Source organism: Meles meles, chromosome 11, assembly GCF_922984935.1.
Source record: "Meles meles chromosome 11, mMelMel3.1 paternal haplotype, whole genome shotgun sequence".
NCBI classification, from domain to species: Eukaryota; Metazoa; Chordata; class Mammalia; order Carnivora; family Mustelidae; genus Meles; species Meles meles.
The window spans coordinates 4,583,609-4,608,721 of NC_060076.1; the positions used below are offsets into that span (position 1 = coordinate 4,583,609).

At 57.6% G+C, this 25,113-nt stretch overlaps 1 protein-coding gene across 13 annotated transcripts in view; it reads left to right on the forward strand.

Annotated features, from left to right (window-relative positions):
- The window catches only part of RAPGEF1 (Rap guanine nucleotide exchange factor 1), a 136,248-nt gene that overhangs the window by 91,065 nt on the left and 20,070 nt on the right, over positions 1-25,113 (forward strand). For 7 of the 13 annotated variants that reach the window (XM_046022166.1, XM_046022161.1, XM_046022160.1 and 4 more), the window contains 5 exons: positions 816-1,307; positions 6,461-6,660; positions 8,578-8,736; positions 22,872-23,144; positions 23,989-24,081. In XM_046022166.1, the coding sequence (XP_045878122.1) occupies positions 816-1,307; positions 6,461-6,660; positions 8,578-8,736; positions 22,872-23,144; positions 23,989-24,081 (1,217 nt within the window). The remainder of the gene's footprint in view (positions 1-815; positions 1,308-6,460; positions 6,661-8,577; positions 8,737-22,871; positions 23,145-23,988; positions 24,082-25,113) is intronic. The other 6 variants (XM_046022172.1, XM_046022173.1, XM_046022169.1 and 3 more) reach the window with 2 other exon arrangements.

Consider the following 25,113-nt stretch of genomic DNA (forward strand, 5'->3'; position numbering starts at 1 on the left):
GTGGTGAAGGGGTTGGTGAAGGGGAGGGCCCCTAACGACTTCCGACGGAGGGCGAAGGCAAGCGAGCAGCACGTGCTGACCTCCTGGTGGGCAGGGGATCGGGGAGGGGGCAGAGGCAAGTCTAAAAGGCAGCTGGGCAGGAGGTGTCAGGAGCGTTAAGCTGTTTGTGTCCCGTGAGCTCGATGTTCCACTTGGAGAGTTTATCTTAGAGATCTGTGGCAGGATTTCGATCTAAGGACATTAATGTCAGCATCATTGGGAGGAGTGGTAGACCGGAAGCTCGGTGGTAGGAAAGCGGAAGGGTTGTACGTGTGTGTGGTGGGGTAACATGCGAGTCTGAGAAATCAGTCATGAAACACTGATCAACAGACAAAATCCAAGACTACCCACATGGTGTTTTCTCAGTTGGGTTTAAAAAAAAAAAAAAAAAAATCCTAGGGGGAAAAAAGACTTTTAAGGAAATAAATTAAAATGTAAACAGATTATAGTTAAATTATGGGATCGTGGATGATTTTTTTTCTATTTTGGCCACATTTTCTACAGTGGTCACGCATTTTTCTTTCTTTTTTTAAATAAGAAATTCAAAAAACACAGGAAAATACAAAGAACAGGGCAGCAAACAGCCATTTCCCTGCTTGCTTTTACGTGTTCAAGCAGGGAGGAGAACGAGGACCATGAAATACAGGGTAGAGGTGAGATGGAAGCGTGTGTGTGTCACGCATGCATGAATGGGATTGGGTAAAGCAGAGGGTCGGATCCCTGCTTTCCACGGGGCCTTGTGGCTGACAGTCATGTTTTTCCTGTTGCGAATGCAGATCACTATGATCCTGACTACGAGTTCCTTCAGCAAGACCTCTCCAACGCAGACCAGATACCTCAGCAAGTGGCCTGTAACCTTAGCCCGTTGCCGGAGTCCTTGGGAGAGTCTGGGTCTCCGTTTCCTGGCCGTCCTTTCCAGTTGCCTCCAGCACCTCCGGAGGGGCCGTCGGCTGCGGGACAGCAGATGGACATGCCGCCCGCCCTCCCCGAGAAGAAGCGCAGGAGTGCGGCCTCTCAGACCACGGACAGTTCTGGCTGCCGAGCGTCCTACGAGCGGCACCCCTCCCAATACGACAACATCTCCGAGGACGACCTGCAGAACCCAGCCTCGGTCCCATCCGTCCCCTTCACGCCCTTTGCTGCTATTCTCCCCTTTCAGCAAGGAGGGTCCTCAGCCTCCGTCGAATTTGTGGGTGATTTCACTGTTCCTGAGTCAACAGGTGACCCGGAAAAACCGCCTCCTCTACCAGAGAAGAAAAACAAACACAGTAAGCTTTCGTTGAGCTGTTGTCTGGAAGCACACTCTGTGACCTAAAATGCGAGTGCGTTTGATCTGAGCATGTAAACATTAGGCCAGAATCAAGCGAGCAGCCTCATAATTTCATAAAAGATGGGGCCTGCGGTAGGTGGACATTTCCGGGAGCCTTGTTTTGTCGGTCTTGGGGACGGTTTGTAGAGCTTGTTAAGCCGACCTCTCTTACGGCCTCTCTCAGCTCTCAGGCCGCCAAAGAGCCCTGAGTGTCTGGCCTGAACACCCAGCGACAGAGAAGTAAGTGAGGGTCACAGCTTCAGGACAGCATTATGGCAACATCTGGGAAAGCGGGACGGACATTTGCGTTGAGTTAGAGCTCACCGCGCCCACAGAGGGTTTCCGAGGAGCCCTGAGAGTGTGCAGGGTTGCTGTTCAGAGAGGTCCCTGATGCGCCCCGTCCCCTGCCCGCCTTCTGTTTGCAGACGGGGACTGTCACAGAATGAGAACCTGAGGCTGCTCGGTCGGGGCTGCTGAGGACGTTTCTCAGACTACAGATTTGTAATTATGCTGTTATCAGGGTCCGGGGTGGAGCTGAAATTTTAGATGTTTGTAGTTGGAATATTTTCCAGCTGGCACTATGCCATCAAATTCCCAAGTAGAGATTGTTTTCCTGCTGGCATCTGGCTCTCTCCGCCCCGCCCCGTCCCCCATTCCACTGGCCCACTGCTCCATCTGTCAGGCGTACTGGCCATCACCGTTTGGATGTGTGTGTGGTCACCTGGGCCACATAGCCCCGTGCTCCCTGGCCTCAGCTGAAGCACCCAGCAGAGAACGTCCACCAACTAGGAACTAACGCTCCTTTCCAAATTCCCCAGTGAGAGCTTCTGATTGGCCTCAGATGCTGGGGGCCCCAGCTGGCATGGGGTCCACCCTCGAAGAAGGGGAGAGTGGTTAACGCAGCAGGGGTGGCCCCGAGGGCGGCTGGGTAGGCCTTGTCTCCCAGCTCCTTGCTGGGTGTTGCCCAGGCTGCGTCTTGGCCTAGGGTAGTCTCGTCCCCCAGCTGGAGGGAGAGCTGGCTCTGGAGGGCTGATTCCCATCTGCCATTCACTTGTGAGAAAGCAGGGTGCGACTAGAGGGGATGGCCAGCGGCAGCGCCGGAGATGTTCCCCTCGGTCTCTCCCTCCGCGCTGGCAGGTGTCTGGAGAGCTGTTGGCCTTTCCCCTCTACCCCCCCTTGAGCAGTGTGCCACTCTAGGCTCACACCCTTTCCTCTCCTTTCCTCTCCCTGGAATCTTCTAAACCCAGAACGCAGGGCGCGGCTGATCCTTGCACACGGCGGCAGGCGCCTGGTGTGGCCTGGCTGTGGGGCCAGAGGCCTCACCTTCTCGGCTTTTAGAGCAGGTGTGGGCTGTGGCCCTTATGTGGGGCTGCAGAGAGGAGGAGGAAGGGAGGCAGCCACTGTTCCCTTTCCAGTGGCTAAAAAGATTTTTCTCTTTAGACACATCTGTTTAGGCTTTATCTCTTCCATCAGTGTCTGCAGACCTTGAGAAACTACTGCGAGCTTAAGGTGTGGCCGCCCTGGGCTAAAGCTTCACACACCATCTTGTTTCGTCTTCACTGGCTTCAGGCAGTGACACTAGTGTGGCTTATGGAAGAAACGGGGTGCACAGGAACTGAGCCTCGCCGGCCACAGCTGGCAGCTGGGCGGCAGATCTGGGTTTCGGAGCAGGCCTGTGTGTTCCCAGCACGTGGAGGAGGAAGGGGTCCGGCCCTCCTTTGTGGAGACCGTATGGGTTTCAGTAGTGACTTCCAGGCAGCAGAAGGTCTTTTTTTTTGTGCCCCATGAAAGGACCCCCAAACTTGAGGCCTGGTCCTAGTCTCCAGTCCACTCTTCACTCCCCGTGGGGACCCTTGAGGAGTTCCGTCTTTGACCTGGTAGAAAACTTGCAAAGTCGCTTTGTGGGAAAGGAGGGAGAGAATCCTCATCCCTCGTATTTGGCTAACGCTGGACAAAGCTCATACGTACACAGTCCTGATATCATAGTGTCCTTCTCCTTCGGGTTGCACTGATGTCCTGAGGGTCCTGTTGCTGAGGGCAGCCCGTTGTGCCCGACAAGCTTCCTGATCACTGCCCGCAGTCCTCGGTGCCCGCCGGAGCACCAGCCGGCCGAGCATGCACAGTGACGCCCGCTGCTCTCTTCTCAGAGCTCCCGTGCTGGGCTGCCTTTGAAACGGACCCGGTCTTCCTTATTTCTCGAAGGTCGTGAACCTCACTACTGTCTCTGCTTGGTGAGCAGGTCCCAGCAAGCACTTAGACATCCGGAAGGTCGGTTCTTACTGAAACTTCCTGTTTTAGTCAGGCGAAGCTGCTTGTGTTCCGTCTTTTTAGGGAGCACTCGGTGGGCATTTGGGATCCCCGTCTAAGGCTCGCACCTTCCTCTAGAACCTCATGGTGTCGGTCGTGCAGCGCGCCAGAAGAGCATCCCGGGGCTCGAGGGGGTGGCGAGCTACACTTGCCTTCGGGCAGCGGTGCCCTCCTGGGCGAGACCGCCTTTTCCTACCCACCAGTTACGGCCAAGCTCTGCTCTGCACTCGCTGGAGTGAAGACATTCTTACTGATTCTTTGAAATACAGGAGATGACTTTGCACCCCCTCCTTTAGCAAAGGGCACCAGAAAGACACCACAGAGAAAGGTGTTCCCTGTCTACCTTGACCGCAGTTGAGGGTCTCCAGTTCAGCCCCCAGCCTCAGACTATGTGAAAATACAGAACGAAGCCGTGCGGAATTGCGCTGGACACTTTTTCTGGGTATCTAGCAGGTGCTCCTTCCCAGCACTTGTGACGTGACCCAGGAGGACAGCACCCGGCTCTGGATGGTGCCTTTGACCGCTGCCATTCCTGTGCCTGACATACACGTACCTAAGTTCCTTTGCTTCCAAACCTGGGAGTCTTTGTCTTCCCAGCTCCCTTCGTCACTAGCTCCCTCCTCGTGTGTGTGCCGCAGCCCTGCAAGTGAACTGATCAGCCCTCGTTCCTCACTCATGAATCAAGCGGTCATAACTGCGTTTTCCCTGCAAACATGGACATGTTCGTGTTTACAGGGAGTTCCCTCACTCTTGGGAGCTCCCTCCACCTCCAAGAGAACAGGAGGGCAGTACTGCACTTGAGGCCAGCCTTGACCTGAACTTCGCCGTGGGGGTCAAATGTGGGTTCTAGTCCCACAGAGAGAGGGGGATTAGGGAAGGCCTGCTCCCACCCAGCCTCCCGGCTTCATAAGGGGGCCAAAGAGCCGGACACAGTCAACTCTGAGCTGTCACTTACCCCGAACCTGAGAGCGTGTAGAAGGGCGTGGCTCTGGAGTTGGGGCTCCCATCGCTAACCCCAGTTGGGAGTGAGGTGCACACTGATGCCCCCCTGCAAGGGCTGAGGGCTCCGCAACTACCTCAGGACAGGGTGCCTGCGAGGAGGGGTCCCTGAGATATTTTGCCTCCCCGGGTGGTCGAGGGTCCTGCTGGCGTCTGCGGTTGGCTGCGAGGGTGCCCGGCTGAGTCAGGGAGCCTGCCCCTGGGCGGCCTTGAGGCTACGGGCAGAGCTACCCCAGGGGAGCAGGAGGGTGGCAAGGGCCAGGCTTTCTGAAGGAGGTTTAGGGAGGGAGAGGGTGCACGTGTTTTCCTCCAGTCTGTGCCTCCCACGAGGATGTTCTGTAGCCTCTGGGCTCGAAGGGAGAGTGGGACTTAGTGGCTGTTACTTTCTGTTTACCCGGTGGGAGCATCACAAGACCCAACCGGGGCCATCGCCCGGTTTAGCAAGTGACGTGGTCGGGATGGATGAGGTGTGTTTCGTTCACTCATTAATGCTTGAGATGTCTGTGGACACTGCTGTGTGTCGGGCGCCGGTGGGGCAGCGGCAGACATGGGCCGACCCTGTCCTCCGGTAGCTTCAACTCTCCAGGGACAGGCAGCAAATCCTTATCTGCTCTGAACACGAGTCCTCAGTCACATCAACCTCACCACCTCCAGCCACACCACAACCTGTCGCCTAAACAACCGCGTGGCCCCAGAGTTGTTTTCTCAAGACAAAGCAGCTCCAGGCCAGCCTGGAGGGGAACCCTTGGTGGGTTCCCACTGGTATGACAGCAGGTTGGCCTCCTTTCCCTGTTCCCACAGCCTCTCCTGACCCTCCCAGGTCCCAAAGCTGTGCTCTGCTTTCGGGACCCCTGGCCCGGCCTTCGCCTTTGCCCAGCCTGTAGCCTCAGTGTGGAAGGCCTCAGGTAGCTTCTCTGTGTTCTGGAGAAACCCCCAGCACCGAACCACTTCACTCTCTGTCCCCAGCATTCACACCTGGTCTGTTTTCTGTCTCCTGGGAGGGTGTGAGCCTCACACGAACAGAAGACTTGCTTGCTGACCCCTGTGTGGTCCCGGCCCCTGAGCTGGTGCCCAACACGTAGGTGCCCGGTAAAATCACATTCGTGGGACGGTCCCACAGGTGGCTCATGACTATGGGACGGGCTAAGAGGATGCCATGGAGAGACAAGGGGGGGGCTGCTGGGCGGACGGTTGCTGCGGAGCCTCTGGGGAAGCCAAGCCACAGGCAGGGGAGAGCCTGCTCGGCAGGACGCATGCACACATCCCTGAGTGTTCCCGAGAGGGGAGGAAGACCACGCGTCTGGGGTCAGAGGAGTGGGGAGTGGTGCCTAGCCTCGGGTGCCATCACAGCGTGCCAGGAAACCCCCAGGGCTTCTCGGGGAGTGTGGGGGGGTCCCCCATATACTTTTTTAAAAATAGACTACTTTTTAAAAGCGGTTAAAGACCGTTTTTTTAGAGTGGTTTTAGGCTCAGGGCACCACTGAGTGGAAAGCACAGAGTTCCCGCAGGTCGTGGCCTCCCGTACCGTCACCTCTCTGCCGCGGTGCTGTGTGTGAGTCACCCGGCCTCCACAGTTGCGTCCCTGTCGGCCGGAGCCACAGCCTGCGTGGGGCTCACCCTTGCCGTGTGGCCGTGGGTTTTGGTTGGTTGGGCGGCATGGTGGTGCCGGGCAGCGGGGGGGGGTGCTCTGTGGGCCTGGCCGTGGCTTGGCCGCGCAGGGAGGAGCCCTCTGGGGGAGGGGGGTTCGGCCGTGTGCCCCGCAGCCAGCCCCAGTAACCGTGGCCGCCCCCTCCGTGTGCCCCGCAGTGCTGGCCTACATGCAGCTGCTGGAGGACTACTCGGAGCCGCAGCCGTCCGTGTTCTACCAGACGCCGCAGAGCGAGCACATCTACCAGCAGAAGAACAAGCTCCTCAGGGAGGTGTACGGCTTCAACGACTCATTCAGCAGCGAGGCCCCGCAGGAGCTGGCGCCGCCCCCCGCCCTGCCCCCCAAGCAGCGGCAGCTGGTAAGCGGCCCTCCGCTGCGGGACCCTCGGCTGCCGGGGACCGCGCGGCTTCCCACGCGGACGCTCTGCTTCCTCCGCCGGGCTCCCCCGACGCCCCACGCCGGGGGTGGCGGCGCCTTTCTCTCCCGGAGCAGCCCCGCGCAGCTGGGCCTGGCTGGCTCTCAGGATGTCTGCTTTCTCTGCTGACAGTCTCTTGTGGTCTCCCTCTCTTCTCTGGCTCCAATATAGACCTCCCAGAAAGGAGGGAGTCAATCAGGGCACAGGGCCTGGTCTGTGTAGGCCCATCTGTGGACTTGATTTACATAATGGCCCAACTACGCAGAGTGACTGACACCCGACCCTGGCCAGGGATGGCCCCGTGGAAACAAGCTCTATTGAAGCACGATGGCCTTACACAGAGCCGTTCTGTGTTCCCGGCGTGGCACCCTAGCTCCTCTGAAAACCCCCCGGTAGAGGAGCCCCTGTAGGTAACGAAGCCCAAGTCAGCACAGAGGGCGGGCTGTCCTGCCCGGGATGGAGCTGGCGGGTGGGCAGATCACGTGTGCCTGCTGCACCCCTCCGGAACCCTGTCCCTACGGCTCCCAGTTTACCAACCAGGTCAGGTGGTAGACCATCTGACCTGGTCAGCCATGGTCAGATGGTAGAGTCTAAGCCAGGGACTAGCTGTGTCTCACGACTTGTACTCGGGGCCTCAGGTCTTCACCCCCTGCCCCCGAACACCTGAATATGCCCCAGTGTGAATCTACGTGGCTGTGAAGATGTTTCAGAAGACCGTCTTTACCATGGAGGTAGAAACGCCTGCCCCAGGGACCCCTGACCTAAAATGTTTGGTTGAACAGTCGAATTGGAGCTCGTTGAGCTCTGAAACATCTCAGCTCCTCCTGCCGGTGTCCACAGGTGCCCACCCATCATGCTTGAGCATCTTCTCTGCACCGTGGAGCCCCCGGGCTTCACGCAGACCCCTAGGGAGCACTTGGAATCAGAGCCTGAGTTGGGGAGCCCGCCAAGCCCTCCCTGAGCTGTAGGGCAGTAGCAGGAAGCCCAGGAGCAGGGCCAGTGCCCTTCTGAGCGCCCCCCGTGTCCACACTGCGGCTTCTGTTTGGCTTCATGTGGCGCTCCCCACGGCCTCTGTTACTCCCCCGTTAAGTCAGCTGAGGCTGAGGGAGCCAGGGATACTTCACTCGAGTCCACCTGCCACGGGAAGTAGAAGACGGGGACCAAGCCCAGCTCTGGCTGCAGCCCGGCGCAGCTCGTGACGTGGCCTGTGCCTGCTGTGTGGCTGTGGGGCTGCCTTCTCGCGGATGCAGACGCGGGCAGGCTTGTGCTCCATTTCACCCGCAAAAATAGTGGTTCTCCTTGTGCTCGCTGCCTGGTACAGTGCGGCAGGCCTGGCTCTGAGCGCTTTACACACAGACGGGCCTAGACAGTTGTCCCCATTTTACAGATGCAGAGCCTGAGGCACACAGAGCTTTAAATAATGCCAGAGGCCAAACAGGTCCCAAACGGTGAGACCCAGGTTCAAAGCCAGGCGACCTGGCTCCCAACAGTCCCTCCGGGGAAGCAGGAATAACTGCAGGGTCTGCTCCCCAGGGGAGGACCGTGAGGCCCCAAGTCAGTGCCAGAGCTGGATCCCGAGCCCCCTTGGCCTCCTTCCACATTGCCACCACTTCCAGTGAACACAACGTGTAGGAAGGTTAGCTTCTTAAACCCCTCACAAGGAGGTGAAGGAGGGCACCCTCTCGTCCGGGTAGACTCGGGCAGGCGTCTTGGATTCCTCTACTGAGCCAAGAAGCCATCCCTCTCCAGAACGTCCAAGCAGAATTGGGTAGCAGCCTATGAGCCTTCGTGTGTACCTGCCTGACTGTTCTCTGCTTTTCTCCCTCCTTCCCTGTCTTCTCTCTCGTCCCTTCCGTCCAGCAGGCCTCCTATGCTGCTTCTTCCTTCTCCTCTGTCTCCTACTGTGTCCAGCAAACTAAAGTGGCCTTCACCCCCGAGGACAGCAGTGCCGCTCAGGGCATCAGTGTGTCCGTCTCTAACTCCTTTCTCAGCCGGCACGGCACCTTGCCCGTGCCCTCGGTGAGTCGCTCCCTGCTGCTCTTTGCTTGGAAACGTGAGTGTGAGCTCTCATTTGTCGCCTCTGCCTCCCGACTTGTGTGCTGCTGCCCAGCCCTGACTCTGTCCTCTTGCAGACCCTGCACTAGACAGGAAGGGGCATGCGCGGTTGGTCCTCTGTGGCCCGAGGGACCGTGTGAGGAGGTGGGGTGGGGACCGGGAAACGTTAGCAGGTCGCTCTCAGCATCACCACTCCGGTGTTAGCTGGCAGAAATGCTTTGGCCTTTTTACTTGGTCTCCCGTTGGGCCGTGGGTCAGCCCTGTAAGTGTTCTGTGTTTAAAGAGAAGTCCTCCTCCCATAGGAAGCAAGGCCAGGGAGAGCAGGCCTTAACCGGGGCAGGACAGAGTCTGAGTCTGAGTCTACGGGCCTTGCCGGGTAACCTCTGCTGTGTAGTAAAGCACTCCAAAACTCAGTGGCTTAAAATGGCAGTAACTGCTTGTCAGTGCTTAGGACACAGGCTGGTAGGGTGATGGACGGCCCCGTCTGACTTTGGCTGACCTCACCGACATCTCTGGGGACCTCCGCTGGGACTGCGGGCCGCTGTGGCTGTGCTCCTCCGGACCCGCCGGCCTCCGTGAGGCCAGCCCGGGCTTGCTGCGGCCCCGGGAACAGATGGGGCATGCAGGGTGTCTTTGGGCTTCGGCTTAGAACCGTCCCACTGTCTGTCACTTCCTGGCATTCTCTCGCTTGAATCACAAGGCTGATCTGGGATTCCAGAGTAGGGAACTGGGCTCTGCCACTCGCCGGGAGCTGCTGCCCAGTCACCTTGCCGAGGGACATGGCTGCGGGAGGGGAGCGGGTGCTGCCATTTCTGTAAACAGTTTCCTTCCGAAACATAGCGGGCACTAACCCTAGAGAGGCAAGTACTGGTCTCTTACCTTCTGCTGAAATCCGCATCTGTCCGACACCCGAACGGCCGCCGTTCTTCCTGAAGTTTGTTGAGGTGGGACTGAGCAGCCCGGGAAGAACTTGGCTGAGGCCATGCTTGGGTTCTGCTTGAGATCAGCTTTGCCGTTGGGTAGTTTGTTTATGCCTCCTGCCTCCGTTTCGTTCCTTCGAGATCACACGTGTGTCTTATTTGGTGATCGTGGGGATTGAGTAAAATCACACAGGAAAGTTTTATTATTACAACTCTTGCTCTCAGAGTTCGGGGTCTAGGCTCAGCTCTGTCCTTGTTCTGCACGTGACAGCTTGGGACATGGAGCTTCACCTGCCTGGGCTTCCTTTTCAGAACTCTGCAGCCTGGTGACTCCCAGAGATCTAGCCAAGCTCGGGCTCCCAGTGTGGTCTTGTCTGGTTTCTGCCTTTGGGAACCATCCATCCGGGGCCTGGGTTAAGACAGTCCTGCCTGCAGTGAGGAATGCACTGTTCCTTTGGGTGCTAGGCCCTGACTTATTAGAGCCCTGAGCAACTGTGCGCTTGCCGTAGAAAGGCTAAACACCCGTTCCTCCGCACTCCTGGCCCTACCCTGGCACACAGACACCCTCTGTTTCCTCAGCAGGCATTTCTGGCAAGCTCCTTTCACAAATCCTGCAAAACTTGGCCCTTACACAATCTAGCTCCTGACTGTTTTTTCCCACTCTACGAACAGAAAGTAAGTGTGAGTTATCCTAAGAAAGCATCTACAGTGTCCCTTTTGAACAGTTTGGGGTTGGAGGGCTGTCAGTGAGCAAAACTGTTTGCTACAGAGCTGATGAAAGTTTGAGGGCATTTCAGTGACGGGGCATGAGTGTGTCATGGTTTTCATCCCTTGGGATGCAGAGGAGAGTCAAGGCACCTTGCCCTGGAAAGACTGCCTCCTCCGTCCCAACCCAACAGTGCAGCCCAGGGGAGTGAGCTACTGAAGGGCTTTACTTCTTTTTTTCTTTTTTCTTTTTTTTTTTTTTTAAGATTATTTATTTGAGAGAGAGAGAAGATGAGAAAGAGAGAGAGAGTATGAGGAGAGAGGTCAGAGGGAGACGCAGACTCCTTGCCAAGCAGGGAACCCGATGTGGGACTTGATCCCTGGACTCCAGGATCATGACCTGAGTCATGACCTGAGTCAAAGGCAGTTGCTTAACCAACGGAGCCACCCAGGCGGAAGGGGCTTTATTTCTTAAAAGGAAAGTCCCCCGGCCTCCAGAGCTATCAGTAATGGCCTAAATGTTTGAGACATTTGACATCTGATGTGCTGAAACCCCAGAGAGGTGGTTTAATGCCATGCCCGCATTTTCTTCGTGTGTTCTCTGCCTGCGTTCTGAGATGGGCCCCGGATGGAGGGCTTTGGGTTGTTCTCAGAGTGGCCCCGCATTCCTGAATCTCATCGTTCTGTCGTTCTGGGGCCTGTGTCGTCCTTCCAACATGGAATTCTGAAGGGGTGCCCCTTGGGAATATAGCTGTTGTCAGATGTGACGACACCTCATCCTCTCAGCAACCTGTTACTTCTGCTGGGGAAGATTCTGAACATTAAAAACCTCCTGGGAACCGTGGGGCTCAGTCAGTCAAGTGTCTGACTCTTGATTTCAGCTTAGGTCATGATCTCGGGGTCGTGGGATCGAGCCTGGCTTCGGGCTCTGTGCTGAGCGTGGTGCCTGCGTAAGTTATTCTCTCTCTCTCTCTCTCTGTCTGCCCCTCCACCCACTCATGCGTGCAGTCACACTCTCTCTTAAAAAAAACAAAAAACAGGGGCGCCTGGGTGGCTCAGTGTGTTAAAGCCTCTGCCTTCGGCTCAGGTCACGATCTCAGGGTCCTGGGATCAAGCCCCACATCGGGTTCTCTGCTCAGCAGGGAGCCTGCTTCCCCCCTCTGTCTCTGCCTGACTCTCTGCCTACTTGTGATCTCTCTGTCAAATAAATAAAATCTTTAAAAAAAAACAAAATCTCTTGAATTAGGGCAGGAAAGCTGCATTGACCAAGCTTAATTGAAGCAGGGGCTGAAAAAGCATCTTGTTCCCATCATCCCGGCGTTCCAGGATGAGTTCCGCAGCAAGCACAGGGATTCCCCCGTGCAGGTCCTGCAGCAGGAAGGATCCTGAGGCAGCGTGTGAGTAAGGCGAGGAGAGTCACAGGCTGTCCATGGAAACACCCTGGGCTGCAGAGGCAGGACAAGGTCAGGCAGAGCTCTGCGGGGGAGGTGGCTGTGGCCTGAAGGACAGTTAGGGTTTCAGGTAGATAAGGGGTAAAGGTCCGGGAGAACGAGTCCAAGATGTTCCACACAAAAAGACCTACCTGGAGGATGGGAGCCAGAAAATCTAATGTGCATTCTGGAAGGGGGCCTCAGGGGTGAGTGCTCAGGGATCAAGGTTATGGGGGAGCTGGCTGAAGGGTGGTGCCCGTCGTCAGCCCTTCCATGTGTCCTCAGGGTCCGCACTCCTTAACTGAAACAGACCGCTTCCCCAGCCGCTCCCTCCTGTGCACGGTCCTTGAGGGTCAGACCAGGGGTGCCCCCCACCCAGCCTCCTCCACTGCATCTGCTCTGCTCAGCTCAGCTGTCTCGTCCCACGGAAGTGTTCACTTGCAGTCCGTGGACTTCCTGTCCTGCCCGGCTCCTGCTACATCCTAGGAAAGTGGAGCATCCGTGCAGACAGGCGTCCAGACGTGACGTTTGGTCTCTGGGCCATTACACCCTGTTTAGTAGAGAAAAGTGTTTAGGGAAACTAGAGCTGCGTGAGAGCAGGAAAGATGTGCAGAGCCATGGGCAGCCTCCGAGAGGCCCAGGGAGGCCGGGCCCCTGTTCCTGGTCTGATCCCATTGGGCCTTGGCCACATGTGTGCCCCGTGGGGGCGCTGGGAGGTGCTTCAGCGATGGGACTTCCTGTAGACGGCTCTCTGACATGTCCCAAGGGTCCTCCCTTTCTGTCCCCGGACTCTCTTGGTCAGTGCTACCCTGGAGCTGCCCCGCATTCTCCCCGCAGCCCTACCGTGTTGGCTGTCTGCCTGCTGCCTCCACTCCAGGTCCGGTCACTCGGTGTCAGCCCTTTCCCTCCGCACTGAATTCCCACGTGCTGTCTCCTTCCCCGGGCCCTTCTCTGGCTCGCATTGGCTCTGTTCTGAACCCTGGTCTTGTGAATCTAAAAAGAATCTTAAAAGTTGGATGGGGTCTACGTTCACTTTACTCTTGACCAAGGTAGTGAGAATCTCTCCTGGGGACTGAGTGGCTCAGTCGGTGAAGCATCTGGGGCTTCAGCTCAGGTCCTGATGCCAGGGTCCTGGGATCGAGCCCCGCGTCAGGCTTTCTGCTCAGTGGGGAGTGTGCTTCTCCTGCTCTCCCCCCTGCCCCTCTCCAGCTCTGTCTCTCTCTCTCTCTCAAATAAAATCTCTTTTAAAAAGTTAAAAAGAAAAAAAGTCTCTCGGTAACCATTAAGCTTGCCAGTGCTGTTCAGGTATTGAAGTGTTGCTGTCGGAGAAGTACCTTCCTCCGTCCCCAGACTGTCTTCTGGGGCATCTTTCTTTGGCTGACGGCCAGGTGCAGGTTTGTACTGTCACCGAGAGGTCGGTCCGGCTGCTAGCAATCTGTGGAAACACGCTTTCCCATCGTGGCCTCCAGAGTGATTCTGAACAAGGAAAAGCCACCGGAAGACCCAGGTTTTGTGAAGCTTGAACGGGATCCACAGGAACAGTCATTTGTTTAAAAACAAAAAAAGCTCTTCAGGGTCGGGAAGTCAAGTGTGTATCATTTTGAGGAGTTCAGTTACAAAGGGCGGTGGGGGGTGGTCTCTAGAGCTGCCGGTGTCCCATTCCGAGCGGCGGATGGTGACTGGGTGTAGAACCGGTGTCCCGTTCCGAGCGGATGGTGACTGTCGGTGTGTGGAACCTGTGTCCCGTTCCGAGCGGATGGTGACTGTCGGGGTGTGGAACCGGTGTCCCGTTCCGAGCGGATGGTGACTGTCTGGGTGTGGAACCGGTGTCCCGTTCCAAGCGGCGGATGGTGACTGTCGGGGTGTGGAACCGGTGTCCCGTTCCGAGCGGATGGTGACTGTCGGGGTGTGGAACCGGTGTCCCGTTCCGAGCGGATGGTGACTGTCTGCGTGTGGAACCGGTGTCCCGTTCTAAGCGGCGGATGGTGACTGTCGGGGTGTGGAACCGGTGTCCCGTTCCGAGCGGATGGTGACTGTCGGTGTGTGGAACCGGTGTCCCGTTCCAAGCGGCGGATGGTGACTGTCGGTGTGTGGAACCGGTGTCCCGTTCCGAGCGGCGGATGGTGACTGTCAGTGTGTGGAACCGGGTTTTCCGATGGCAGCACGCCTGCTGTCACCGGGGGGGGGGGGGGGGGGGGGGGCGCTTGCAGGCGGTGGCTCTGCCGTGCCGTCCCCCGCAGTGCCACAGTGAGGGCCCGCTCCCTCAGACCCGGGGTAGCTCCTGAAGGCCCGCTGCTGCATCTCTCCCTCGCAGTGACCAGCAGCTGCCGCGGAGACCGCCGTGGGCGGAAACACTGGTGTAACGGCCACACGGGGAGGGAAAGAGTGAAGGAGAGCCCATGGGGCGGGGTGAGGGGAGGAGAAGCACCCGGAGAGAAGCAGAGTCTGCAGGCTCGGCTTGCTTGGCACAATGCCCTGTGTGTCTTCTGGAAGGAAGAAGCCCCCACCTTCCTCGCCTCTGTCCCTTGCTTCCTCCTGAGGTCACCTTATCTTTATGACTGCCTGCCCTGCTTGGAGCACACTCTCTCGGAGGAGGAGAGCAGGGGAGTGTCCATGGACAGCACTTGCCCAGGGAGGGGGACTATTTCTCCAAGCTCCAGCTCTCCCCGGGGAGGGGCTTTGTTCCATCGGCCTCCGGACAGCCCGGTGCTGTCAGCCCCGGGAGAGAGCCACGCTGCATGCGAGCCTTGGGAGCCAGGGGCATTCCGGGTCCTGGGTGTTGTAGAGACTCGTGCTCTGCCCATTTGGGGGGGGCCTTACCACTGAGTGTAGTCTGCGGTCACAGGGGCAGCTTCTCACTAGACTCCGGGCTCCCCGCAGTAGGAAATTAGATCCCACACCCCTAACCCGTGACAGGAGCAGCCAAACCCTTTTGCTCCCATCCTGCTGATGATTTCTGTTTCTTCTTCCTCTTTCCCTTCTTCTTTTTCTTCCTTTTATTTTTTTAAGATTTTACGATTTTATTTATTTATTTATTTTTGAGGGAGTGAGCATGAGAAGGGGGAGGGCCAGAGGGAGAAGCAGACTCCTTGCTGAGCAGGGAGCCCAATGCGGGGACTTGATCCTGGGATTCCAGTATCATGACCTGAGCTGAAGGCAGGTGCTTAACCAACTGAGCCACGCAGGTACCTCTTCTTCTTTTATTTTTAAGATTTATTTATTTAGAGAGCACACGTGCAGTTGGGGGGGGCGAGGGAGAGAGAGACTCTCAAGCAGACCCCGTCAGTGGCGAGCCCTGTGCGGGGCTCGATCCCACAACCCTTAGACCATGACCTGAGCCAGCTAGGCGCCCTGCATCCTTGTTATTTCTGTAAATGTTTCCACCATCCACTGAGTGGCCCGAGCTAGGCAATGAGGTATTGTTGTCCCTTCCCCTCCCCCGCCCTCTGCCACACGCGCCACACGCGCGCGCGCTCGCGCACACACACACACACACACACACCAGGTTTACGTGTGACCTGCACGCCCATGCACCAAGCCCTGCTGCACTTCTGAGTACATGCCCTCAGCTGGTCCTCTTCTCCAGCCTTGTCACCGCTCCCCTATCCCCGCCCCTGGCATGGCCCCTGTGGCCTCCTTGCTGGCCTTCCTGCAGCCACGCGTGCCCTTCTCAGCACCAATCCGACTCCAGTGTCCCCTCAGCACTGCAGAGCCTTCTGTGGCCTCGCCAGCTCCTTCTGCCCCCTCCACGCCCAGGTCTCCCTACCCCCCTTTCTCCTGACCCCAACTCCTCAGCACCCCCGCTCAGACTTGCTTTTGTCTTCCGTTCCACCCCTCCTGATGTCCCCCATCCTCTTCCCCACCATGTTTTTCCTTACTAGCTCTGTGGACCTGAGCATGCTGTCCCCAGATCAAGTGGGGTGTCCCCTCCACTTCCTCTGCAGTGATGGGAGCCTGGAATTGTCCTGACGTAAAGCACGTAACAGTGTAAGACACACAACTGACGATTAATAAGAAGGGAGGCATTATAATATATAATCACACTGGGAAAGTGTTTCTTTCTTTTGTAATGTTCACGTTCTTTTTTTCTCAAGTCGTAAATCGCCTTAAGGGTAAGGACTGGGCTTGTGATGTGCTCACGGCCTCAGTATGCAGCTCAGGGCCGAGCCAGCAAGTGGCAAGCGCTTTGTGACGCCAAACTGACTGGAAGGATCTTAATTCACCCAAAGGGGACCAAGGAGGCGCCTAGCTCTCTTCGGCCACCTGTCACCACGTCCAACTTCCCCACTTCCCCACATTTCATTACGACAGCATGATGCTGGCTCATCCACTTCCAGGCGTCAGACACACTGGTCCCAGACTGGGGCCAAGAGCCCAGCTTCTTTCTCGTTTTCCTTCTCTGCTAACCCATAAGGCCGTGGCTGCTGGCTGGCTGGCCCGAGACCAGAGCTCAGGGACCCTGGGCCTCGGAGACTCGCAAAGCAGCCACCGTGACTCAGCCATTTCTGCCCCGCACCTTGAAGACTTCTTTCTGCTTTTTTGTTGGTGCTTGTGGTGTCTTGGAGGGTCCTTGCCCTTGGACCAGCTTTAGACCCGGGAAATAGCTGTAGCCCCTTGTGCAGACGCGCTCGGACTCCATCTGTGACAGTCCAGCTGGGCTGGCACCAAAAGGACGCGCCTGGTCCTTGTGAAGGTCCCGTGGTGACATGAACCCTAAGGATGCTGTGCTCACACCCAGACTCTCGCCTGGACCTTCACGGTCCAGGCCGCTTGTCACTGCTCTGTCACGGAGTGCTTATCCCCTCTAGCGGCGGGGAAACTGGAGGAGAGGAGCTGAACCGTGTCGTCTACTCGGAGTCTCGGTTAGAGCTAGGATGAAGAAGCCAGATCGCCACTGTGAGGAACGGTGTTCGTTTGATATTTAGGAACTGCCTGATGTTGCTGGTCTATAGTGGAGACCTGACAAGGCGACTTGAAAAGCCCATGTGTCGGCTGGACGTCAGGAAGAGGGTTTTCGTCCTTCGCGTTGTGACACCTCACAGAGCGCAGCTACAGCTCTACAGAGAGTTCTGAGAAGGAGTGTAAATCAGAGTCCCCGGCATGCTGGTTAAATCCAAGCGGAGCAGAAATAGTTCAGTCAGATTTCTAGAACGGAACTCAAATCATTTTTTAGTCCATACTAAATGTTTCTGTAAAGAGTCGATGCTGTCAAGGTCAGTGTTTAGTGAACATACAGAGCGTCCTAAAATGTGTTGGAGGTTTTTGCAAGAGTATTACTAGCCATGAAATCATTAGCCCAGAGTCTGGTGTTTTCAAGGAGGGTCTTGTGATTCAGCTTGCAAAAATATGTCACATGAGAAGAAATGCAATACGTTTCTTTCTTTCTTTCTTTTCTTTTTTTTTTTTAAGATTTTATTTATTTATTTGACAGAGAGAGGCACAGAGAGGGAACACATGCAGGGGAAGTGGGAGAGGGAGAAGCAGATCTCCCGCTGAGTGGGGAGCCCGGTGCGGCGCTCAATCCCAGGACCCTGGGATCATGACCTGAGCCGAAGGCAGATGGTTAATGACTGAGCCCCCCAGGCGTCGCTGCAATACGTTTCTACCTTCACCCATCCTACGACCGAAAATTCTCCCAAGGCACATTTTGGGTTTGGTTTTTTTGTTTGTTTGTTTTGTTTTACATCCTTTATTGTAAAATACTAATTAGAATGTTCAAATGATTTTTAAAAATAGATTCCACCAAGAAGTTTATTCAGAAAGAAGCCATTTTTTGGACCCAGGGTGGCGCTGGTGTTGCCTTTCTTCGGTGAGATGGATACTGTCCCGTCACCTCTGCAACAGGGTCAGCAAAAGCGGCTCTCCTCGCCGGGAGCAGAGAGCGGCCTCTGGGGCCCGTGCTGGTGGCATCGGCCTCAGAATCTGCTGCTTGGCTTTGGAAACTTACCCTTGACATTGTGTAAAACGTAGTTTTCATAAATTAACACAAAGGCATCAAAGAAGGAAGTTGCTTCTGGGCATAAAGGGCACCTCCCCTCCCCCGCACGGGCCCCCGGGTCAAGGAAGGCTTCAGTAAAGAGGTTGGTGCCTGGGACCCGGAAGGAGGAAGGAGACACATGGAGCAGACTTCCTCCTGGCGTGCTGCCCAGTGACGAGGGATGTTACCAAGTGTCCTTCCTGGTGACTTTCCTTCTCGTAGGACCCAGACCAGGCACGCTTCTCCGCAGGAGATCCATCCCCCGGAGAGGGCGGAGAGGGCTGTGCAGTGGCTAAAAGCTTGACTTCCTTCCAAGAGAAATCACTTAGCCCCGTGTCGTGTTGACACTTGCAGTCTCTGCTTTAAGGGGAGCGCGAGCCCAGGACCAGTGCTGAGCTGTGGTTCCCGGTGATTCTCTGTGCGGGAAGGAAGCCCAAACCACACTGCAGCAGCAGCCGCCCTGGGGTGTGTTTTCTCACAAATGATGGAGCCAGACGTAAGCCTGCAAACCAGCCGTCCAATAGCCTGTCTGTGTTGGTAAGCAGCATTCAGAAACACTGAAGTCATAAGCCTTGCTGAAGCCAAGAGAAGGCAGTAATGGCCAATCTCTGGCAACCTCGGTGCTTCCCAGACACTTTACGACAGTGAGTCCATTCACTCGAATGATTGCGTCGCCGGTGATCGGGAGGGTTGAGAGCCTCAAAGCTCGGAGCTTCAGGCGCGGCCGATGCAGGGCCGGCAGGGTCGCTGGCCTGTGGCTCTGGCCCACAGCTGCTGGCACGCTCTCTGCCCCCTTCCCGATGGTCACAGGAATTAAACAGAACTCCTGTTGCAGTGAGAGATCAGAATTTTGCATTTAAAGGTCTCCACTCCTGCTTTCTTGCCAGCACGGGCTCATCCCTAGTCATTTTTCAGGCCAAACCAGAGAGGAGATACAGTGTCCTTGCAAACCGCCACCTGCCCAGCTCCAGGTGGCTCTGCGTTCTCGTGTGCGCACGGTCACAGGTCGGCATGCACGGTCCTCAGCCGTCGTTCTTCCACCCAGAAGGCTCACGGCGGTTCGTTCACGTGTCTGTTTGCAAAAGAGCAGATTGCTTGTTCCAGCCTCTTCTGGCGGGAGGGCAGGTGTTGTCTCTGCATCCCTGGCTTGCAGACCAAGCCTCAGCTCCCAGCCAGGTCGTGGGATTCCCACAGAGCTGTGGGGTTACACGGCTGGGGCCTGTCCCGTGCCCAGAGTGTTGCGTGGCTGGGACGTCCCTCGCACCTCTCCTAGGGTCCAAGCTGTGTGTGGTGAGCTGTGGCCCGCTCTGTCTCCTGCTTCTCCGTCTTTGTGGTAAGGATCCCAACAGCCCTTCATGTCAGCGACGGGAGGTGATTCGTGCCAACCCTTAGCCCCTCCTCTGACCAGCAGGCGTCGTCCTCCCCAGACGGTCCTTGCTGGCACTTGAGCTAATGGTGTGATCGAGGCTGACGTTGGGGGCCAGGCAGCCCCTCCTAACTGCTTCTTTCCTGGGAACTTGCTCTGGCACTCCCGGATCTTCGGCAGAAATCTGCAGTCTCCAGCCAGGCAGGCGCCCACCCCATCCCCCCACCCCCCCACCCCCCCCCCGTCCCCCCGTGGTATGGAGTCCCCAGCGCGGTCTCACTCTGGCCATAAATAAAGATTCCTGCCACACAGAGCAGCCGCTCCGTCAGAAGCACAGCCGGGTACCAGCCAGGTCCCAGAATAAACTCCCAGCGGTGACGCAGGCGCGTTTCTGCTCAGTGGCCCCCTGCCTTTCGCCCTGCTGAGATGAGGAAGTGTGGTCTTGGAGGCCGGTGGTGTGAGGATGAGCCCCAACATGGCCCTCCCCTCCCGAGCCGCAGGAGGGGCACCGAGGGTGCTTGGTGGCGCTGTGGAGCAGTGCCTGTCTCTCCCCACCCTGTTGGAGGTATTTTTCAAGCTTGGCTCTGGGCCCAGCAGGACTGCATAGCTGAAATACCGGAGGCTAGAGCTGCAGGGGGCCGGGGGGAAGGGCAGGGGGCGGGGAGGCTTTGTCCTGGAGATGGGAGCCTCCTGGCCTCCTCCGAGGTGGCCCGCTGCCCCTCTGGGGCACACATCCTTGGGGCAGCCGTCCTGGGACGTCTGTAGCCTCCCCCCACCCCCGCCCCCACCCGTGTCCCACTGTGGTGGGGACAGCTTGTCCACTGCCCTTCCACCCTCAGAGCCGAGTCGCTGCTGCGAGGCAGGCGCTGTTCTGGACACTTCAGTTATAATCTCAATCAGTGTGTCCGTGTCCCTTCGCTCGGTAGATGCGTGGTAGACCCTGTGACCAGCCCAGCCCCGTTGCCTGGAGGGTTCCCAGACGGGTGCTTCGGAAGGCGAGGGGGGAGAGCCGACACTGTCGCGGGCTGGCTACGTGCTCAGGACCACAGCGCCGTGCTCAGCGCACACAGACCCCAGGGGGGTGCTGGTGTTGCCGTGCTCGTTCAAAAGGGGGAGGAACTGGGGTGCCGGCTGGCTCAGCCTGAGGGGCATGCACCTTGGTCTCAGGGCCGTGAGGGCCTGGCCCATGTTGAGTGTAGAGATGACTAAGTAAATAAAGACAAAGAAACCAAGGCTCAGGAATGTCCGTTATGTACCCAAGGTCCCACGGCTAGAAAGAAGGCCCAGAACGCAGTCTGGGTGACCTGAGGCTGTGCCGCCGCAGTGCCCCTGGCCAGTGCCCGGAGGAGGCCTCCTGGGCGCGTGCGCGTCTGCCACCCTGGGCTCGTCCCGTCAGACCTGATGCAGCACGTGATCGCGCAGGCCCAGCCTCTGTAGGCACGTCGGCTGCCCGCTCGCCACAGGGCCTGCTGGAGTGCTGAGTGAGCTCGTGCGGGCCAGGGGCCGTCTGAGGACCGTGTCGGAACTCCCGAAAGGACTGGCATCTGCCTTCGTCTGTCCGTGCTGTCTGACACAGTCGCACAGATGGGTGGTTACCGCAGCGTGGGCTGGAGGCTGCAGGTCCAAGGTCAGGCCTCCAGCACGGCTGGTGCCCCCTTTTGGTCCCAGACTTCTTGTGTTCTCACGTGGTGGGTGATGTCATCGGCTTCTGAGCCTGGTGGCCCCTGGTCTCCCCACCTCCTAATACCACCATCTGTGGGAGTTGGGATTTCAGCATATGAACTTGGGAGGCACAAACCCTAAGCAACATCCATCTTTTAAAGTAGTTGGATTTGTGTGCGAGTCAGCAGAGCACGGCAGCGCCTACCCGTGGCGATGTGCAGACAGGAGATCCGAGAGCTGGGGTTCCTCGTGAGACTGGAGCCCCTGAAGTGGCGGTGTGGGCGTCCCTCGGGATGGCCTCCTAGGACCAGGCCCCACTGTCCGCTGGCCAGTGAGAGAGCCTCACTGTGGGGAACGTTGACCAGGGATGCACTGGAGAGTCCCAGAACCCAAACTCTGTACCCCACTGCCATCCCCAGCAAGGCCTGGGTTGGGTCAGCCTGGGTGGCCACTGGGAGAGGCTGGTGAAACGTGGCACCTGGCTGGTGAGGGCACAGTGAGCGCTCAGCACCTCTGCTCCCCGCCCCCGTCTGAGAGCTACGGAGCCAGGGTTGCCTGCGTGCAGCTTGTTCAGAAAGAAGGATGGGCACGGAGCTTCTTACAAGGAAGCTAAACACCTTCAGTGTCTGTCGCTCAGAACATGGACAGCTCTCCCCACTGATGTGTTTGGCCATGTACAGGGTTAGTCTTGATTTGGGGAGTCAGGTGGAGAAGAAGAATGTGCGAGAGGGAGTAGGCGCTGCGGGCAGGTGTCCTGTGTCTGATGGAAACCAGCAGAGCCAGAGGGAGCTTTGATCAGCCCAGCCGGGAAGGGGCCGGGGCCAGCAGCAGGTGGGATGGAGGGGAGAGTATGCCTGTCACTTGAGTTGTGGCCACTCTCAGTCTGGGGCAAAGTGTAACTTCACAAAAGCACTTAAGAATGTGAGTGGCTTTAACCTCCTGTTTAAAATTTGATTTCTTCTGCTTCCTTTTCCTTGTCCTGGGTTCTGAAAACCCAGTGGCAAAACAGAGAGAACACCTGAGTGAGCAACGTGCACGTTTATGTTGAGCTCGGCTCTTGCCAGATTCTGACGTTTACAGGGGGCAGGTGGGCCTGGCAAGGACTTCGGATGCGGACCCTTCCACATGTCCCTCTCCCATTACCCTGTGACAGCATCAGGTTGTCAGGCCCTTTGTGGGAAATGGTGACATCGTCAGGTTCTGAGCCTGGTGGCCCCTGGTCCCAGAGCTCCTCTCTCCCTCCTCCCACAGCAGAGCCCAGGCCCGGACAGCGCTCGTTGACGCTGCGAAGTTGCAGGCGTCCACTGTCACTACCGCCGCCCCCCAGCCCGGCTCCAGACTCCGTCCTGATGAGAATTCGAGAGAGTGTGGCCTTGCAGCTCTAGGCTGGTATCAAAAGCACTGCAAAGACCCCGCCATTTGTTTAAAAAAGAAAAGAAAAGACTGTATAGGAAGGGACATGAACTCAGAAATTTTTTGCATTTTGATAATACGGTCCTTCCAACCATTTTTAAGGCCTAACCTTTCCCTCCCCAAAAGCATTTCAGGTGGATTATGGTATTTGAAAGGCTGCAGTGTTTGACTTTCAAGGGATAAAACCAAAGAGATACACGCAAAAGGTTCAAAATGAGTAAATACGACCCAGGTGTAGGAGTCCACGTCCTGAATTTAGCCAGGAGGTTCCTGAAGACATTGCAGGGTTTGGGTTCGGCAGGTTGGGTTCTCTGACAGAGCAGAGTGGGATTACCAGTCCAGCGTGGGGGGCTGGCTTTTCTTTGGGGGTGCCCGTGTCCCACTGTTCAGACATGGAAGATGCACTGGTCGGTCCTCAGGCCCTCCTCAAGGGAGGATGTGCCTGGGTTGGGCAACCTCGGCCAGAGGAATGCGGGGGTTGGTTTGGCCTGCTCGGTGGTCCTCGTGAGAATTACTGTGAACAGCCCGCGCAGCTCAGCTGAGTTAATCTAATGACTTTTTCTTTTGTCTGTTTTCTTCCTCCCATCTTCCCGTTTTTGTGTCTGTCTTCCGCTTTGATTCTGTAGTATAAGTCTGTGTTTAGGTCCTACTCCCAGGATTTCGTGCCTCACAACCAAGCTTCCGTTCAACCTTTCCTTCCGTCTACCTCCTCTTCCTCTCCACATTTCCCACCTGTCCACCAGTCTCAGAGCTCTGACTTAGCGGGGCCAACCGTAGCCAGTCTGCCTCCCAGCACCGTGGACGGGCCTCTCTCATCTTCTCAGGAGAGCAACTTTCATGGGAACACTGTCTGCCTTCCTTCCGAAACCTCTCTCACTGACTCGCCCCAGACGTCTTCGGTGAGAACTCCGCGCACACCCCCCTCCACGTGGGGCTGCCCGTTTTGAGAGACCGGTGCGGCTGTTCCTGAGGCCGTCGCCGCCTGTCCCCGCAGCCAGGCCCGTTGCCGGTGCACACCCCGGTGGCAGCTGGGCCCGATCCGGGTCCCTGGAAGGTCCCAAGATGCCATAGTAGCCTGTTTCCAGAACAGCAGTGGGAACCTTCCGTACAGAGTTCCCGTCAGGTGGGGAATCTGATTTTCCAAAAGCGATCGGTGACCATTTGGAGACCGTCCTCATAAGGCTGAGACAGAAAGTGCTCCCGGTTTTCTGTGGGGTTGTGTGTTAGAGAAAGCTGCCGTCGCGCTGGGAAGACAGCTGCAGACGGAGGCCTGTGACAGGTCGGGGCTGCAGACGGAGGCCTGTGACAGCGGTCGGGGCCGGTTGCATGTGTGGTTGTGTGGGGCGCTGGTGGAGGGCCTGCTGCCGGGCCCTGTCGCTCGCAGAGTGCTGGCCCCGGGGCTGTGGACGGGCTGGCACGTGTCAACTCCGCGGCGCAGCCTCTGCCCCCACGGCCCGCCTCCCGCCGTGCCTCCTGGGGGCAGTTTGAATGGCCCTCGACCTCTTTGGAGAAGGTCCCGCAGGAAACTTGCGTCCCCCGTAACGCAGAGGCAAGATGTGGCTGAAGCGCAGCCTTCTCGGGCCTGGGAGAAGCTTCCCAGGAGCAGCGAGGGCCGCTGCCGCCATCCGCTCCACCTCCTGAGCATCCCGCACAGGGCCGGCCCGGCAGGCCGCTCTCTCTGAGCCATGCGGGGTGGCCGCGGGCCTGTCACATGCGCGTTTCCTCTCATCCTGTCTCCCCCAGAGTGAAAACACCAGTGAGGAGGCTGGTGAGGGTGAGTACGTCAATCTGTACTCCTCTGGGCAGAGCAGCGAGGAGCTGGCTCGCTCTCGAGGCGTAAGTAACGTCAGGGCGGCCTCGTGCATGCGGCCGGGCCGGGCCCTGCTTCTGCCTGGCCGGGAGCCTGCATGGCTCCGTGGGGAGAGGATGAGGCTCCCAGAGCAGGTCTTCCCCCTGCTTGCAGTACGTGTGGTGCACTTCAGGCCTGGCCAGGGAGTCTTCTGGAAATCCGCGAAGGCAGCACGGCGTAGGCCTGGCCACACATCGGTTGCTCTCCGGGGTTTCTTTCTAGCCTGCCCCGCTAGTGTTGAAGTCCATCTTCCGTCCCGACCCAGAGGGTGGGAGCCTTCCCTCCCACACCGCCACGGCTCCTGGGCCTTCGCCCCCTCCCCCTCCCCCCAGCACGCCCCTTCACCCCCACGGGAACGGCTTCCTCAGAAGCTGGGCGGGTCTGGCCGGGAGCCCCCGCCATGTGAACACACCTGCCTCCTGAGAGTGTAGAGAAGCACCTGGTGTGGCCCCCAGCTCCATACGGCCATTCTCCTGAGCGGTCAACTTTCCAGGTTTTGCTATAGCAAAACGTGAGCAAGTTCAAAAGCTTCCAAAATAATGAGTCCCTTGAGAGGAGGTGCCATGAGGACTCAAGTCCTCCCTGGTGACCAGCTCACAGGGCCCAGCCTGTTAAAAGTCTAGTCACTCCTGGTAACATGAAGCCCACCAGAGACACCCCTACAGGATCTTAGATGTGCACACGAGGCAAGCCCCACTGGAGACGTTTGCAAGTCCTGGAACTCTGTGGATTTTCCCTCCAGTGGGATTCTGTCCACCAGAGACGGGGACCCTATCCCTGGAAGCTGCTTCTCCTCTGGTGTTTCCTCCTCCCCTGTCTCCTCTGGTGACCTGTGCCCCTGCGTCACCCAGGTCAGCCTCCACACGAGGATACTGTTCCCTGGCTGGCCTTCCGTGGCTCCCCCTCCAGCCGGGACCACGTTCAGTGCTGACTTCACCTCCGAGCACTCTCTCTGAAGACGATCTGTGTGTCCACCCTGCTCTCTGCTGTGGCCTCGGTGGCAGTCCAGGGGTGCCAGA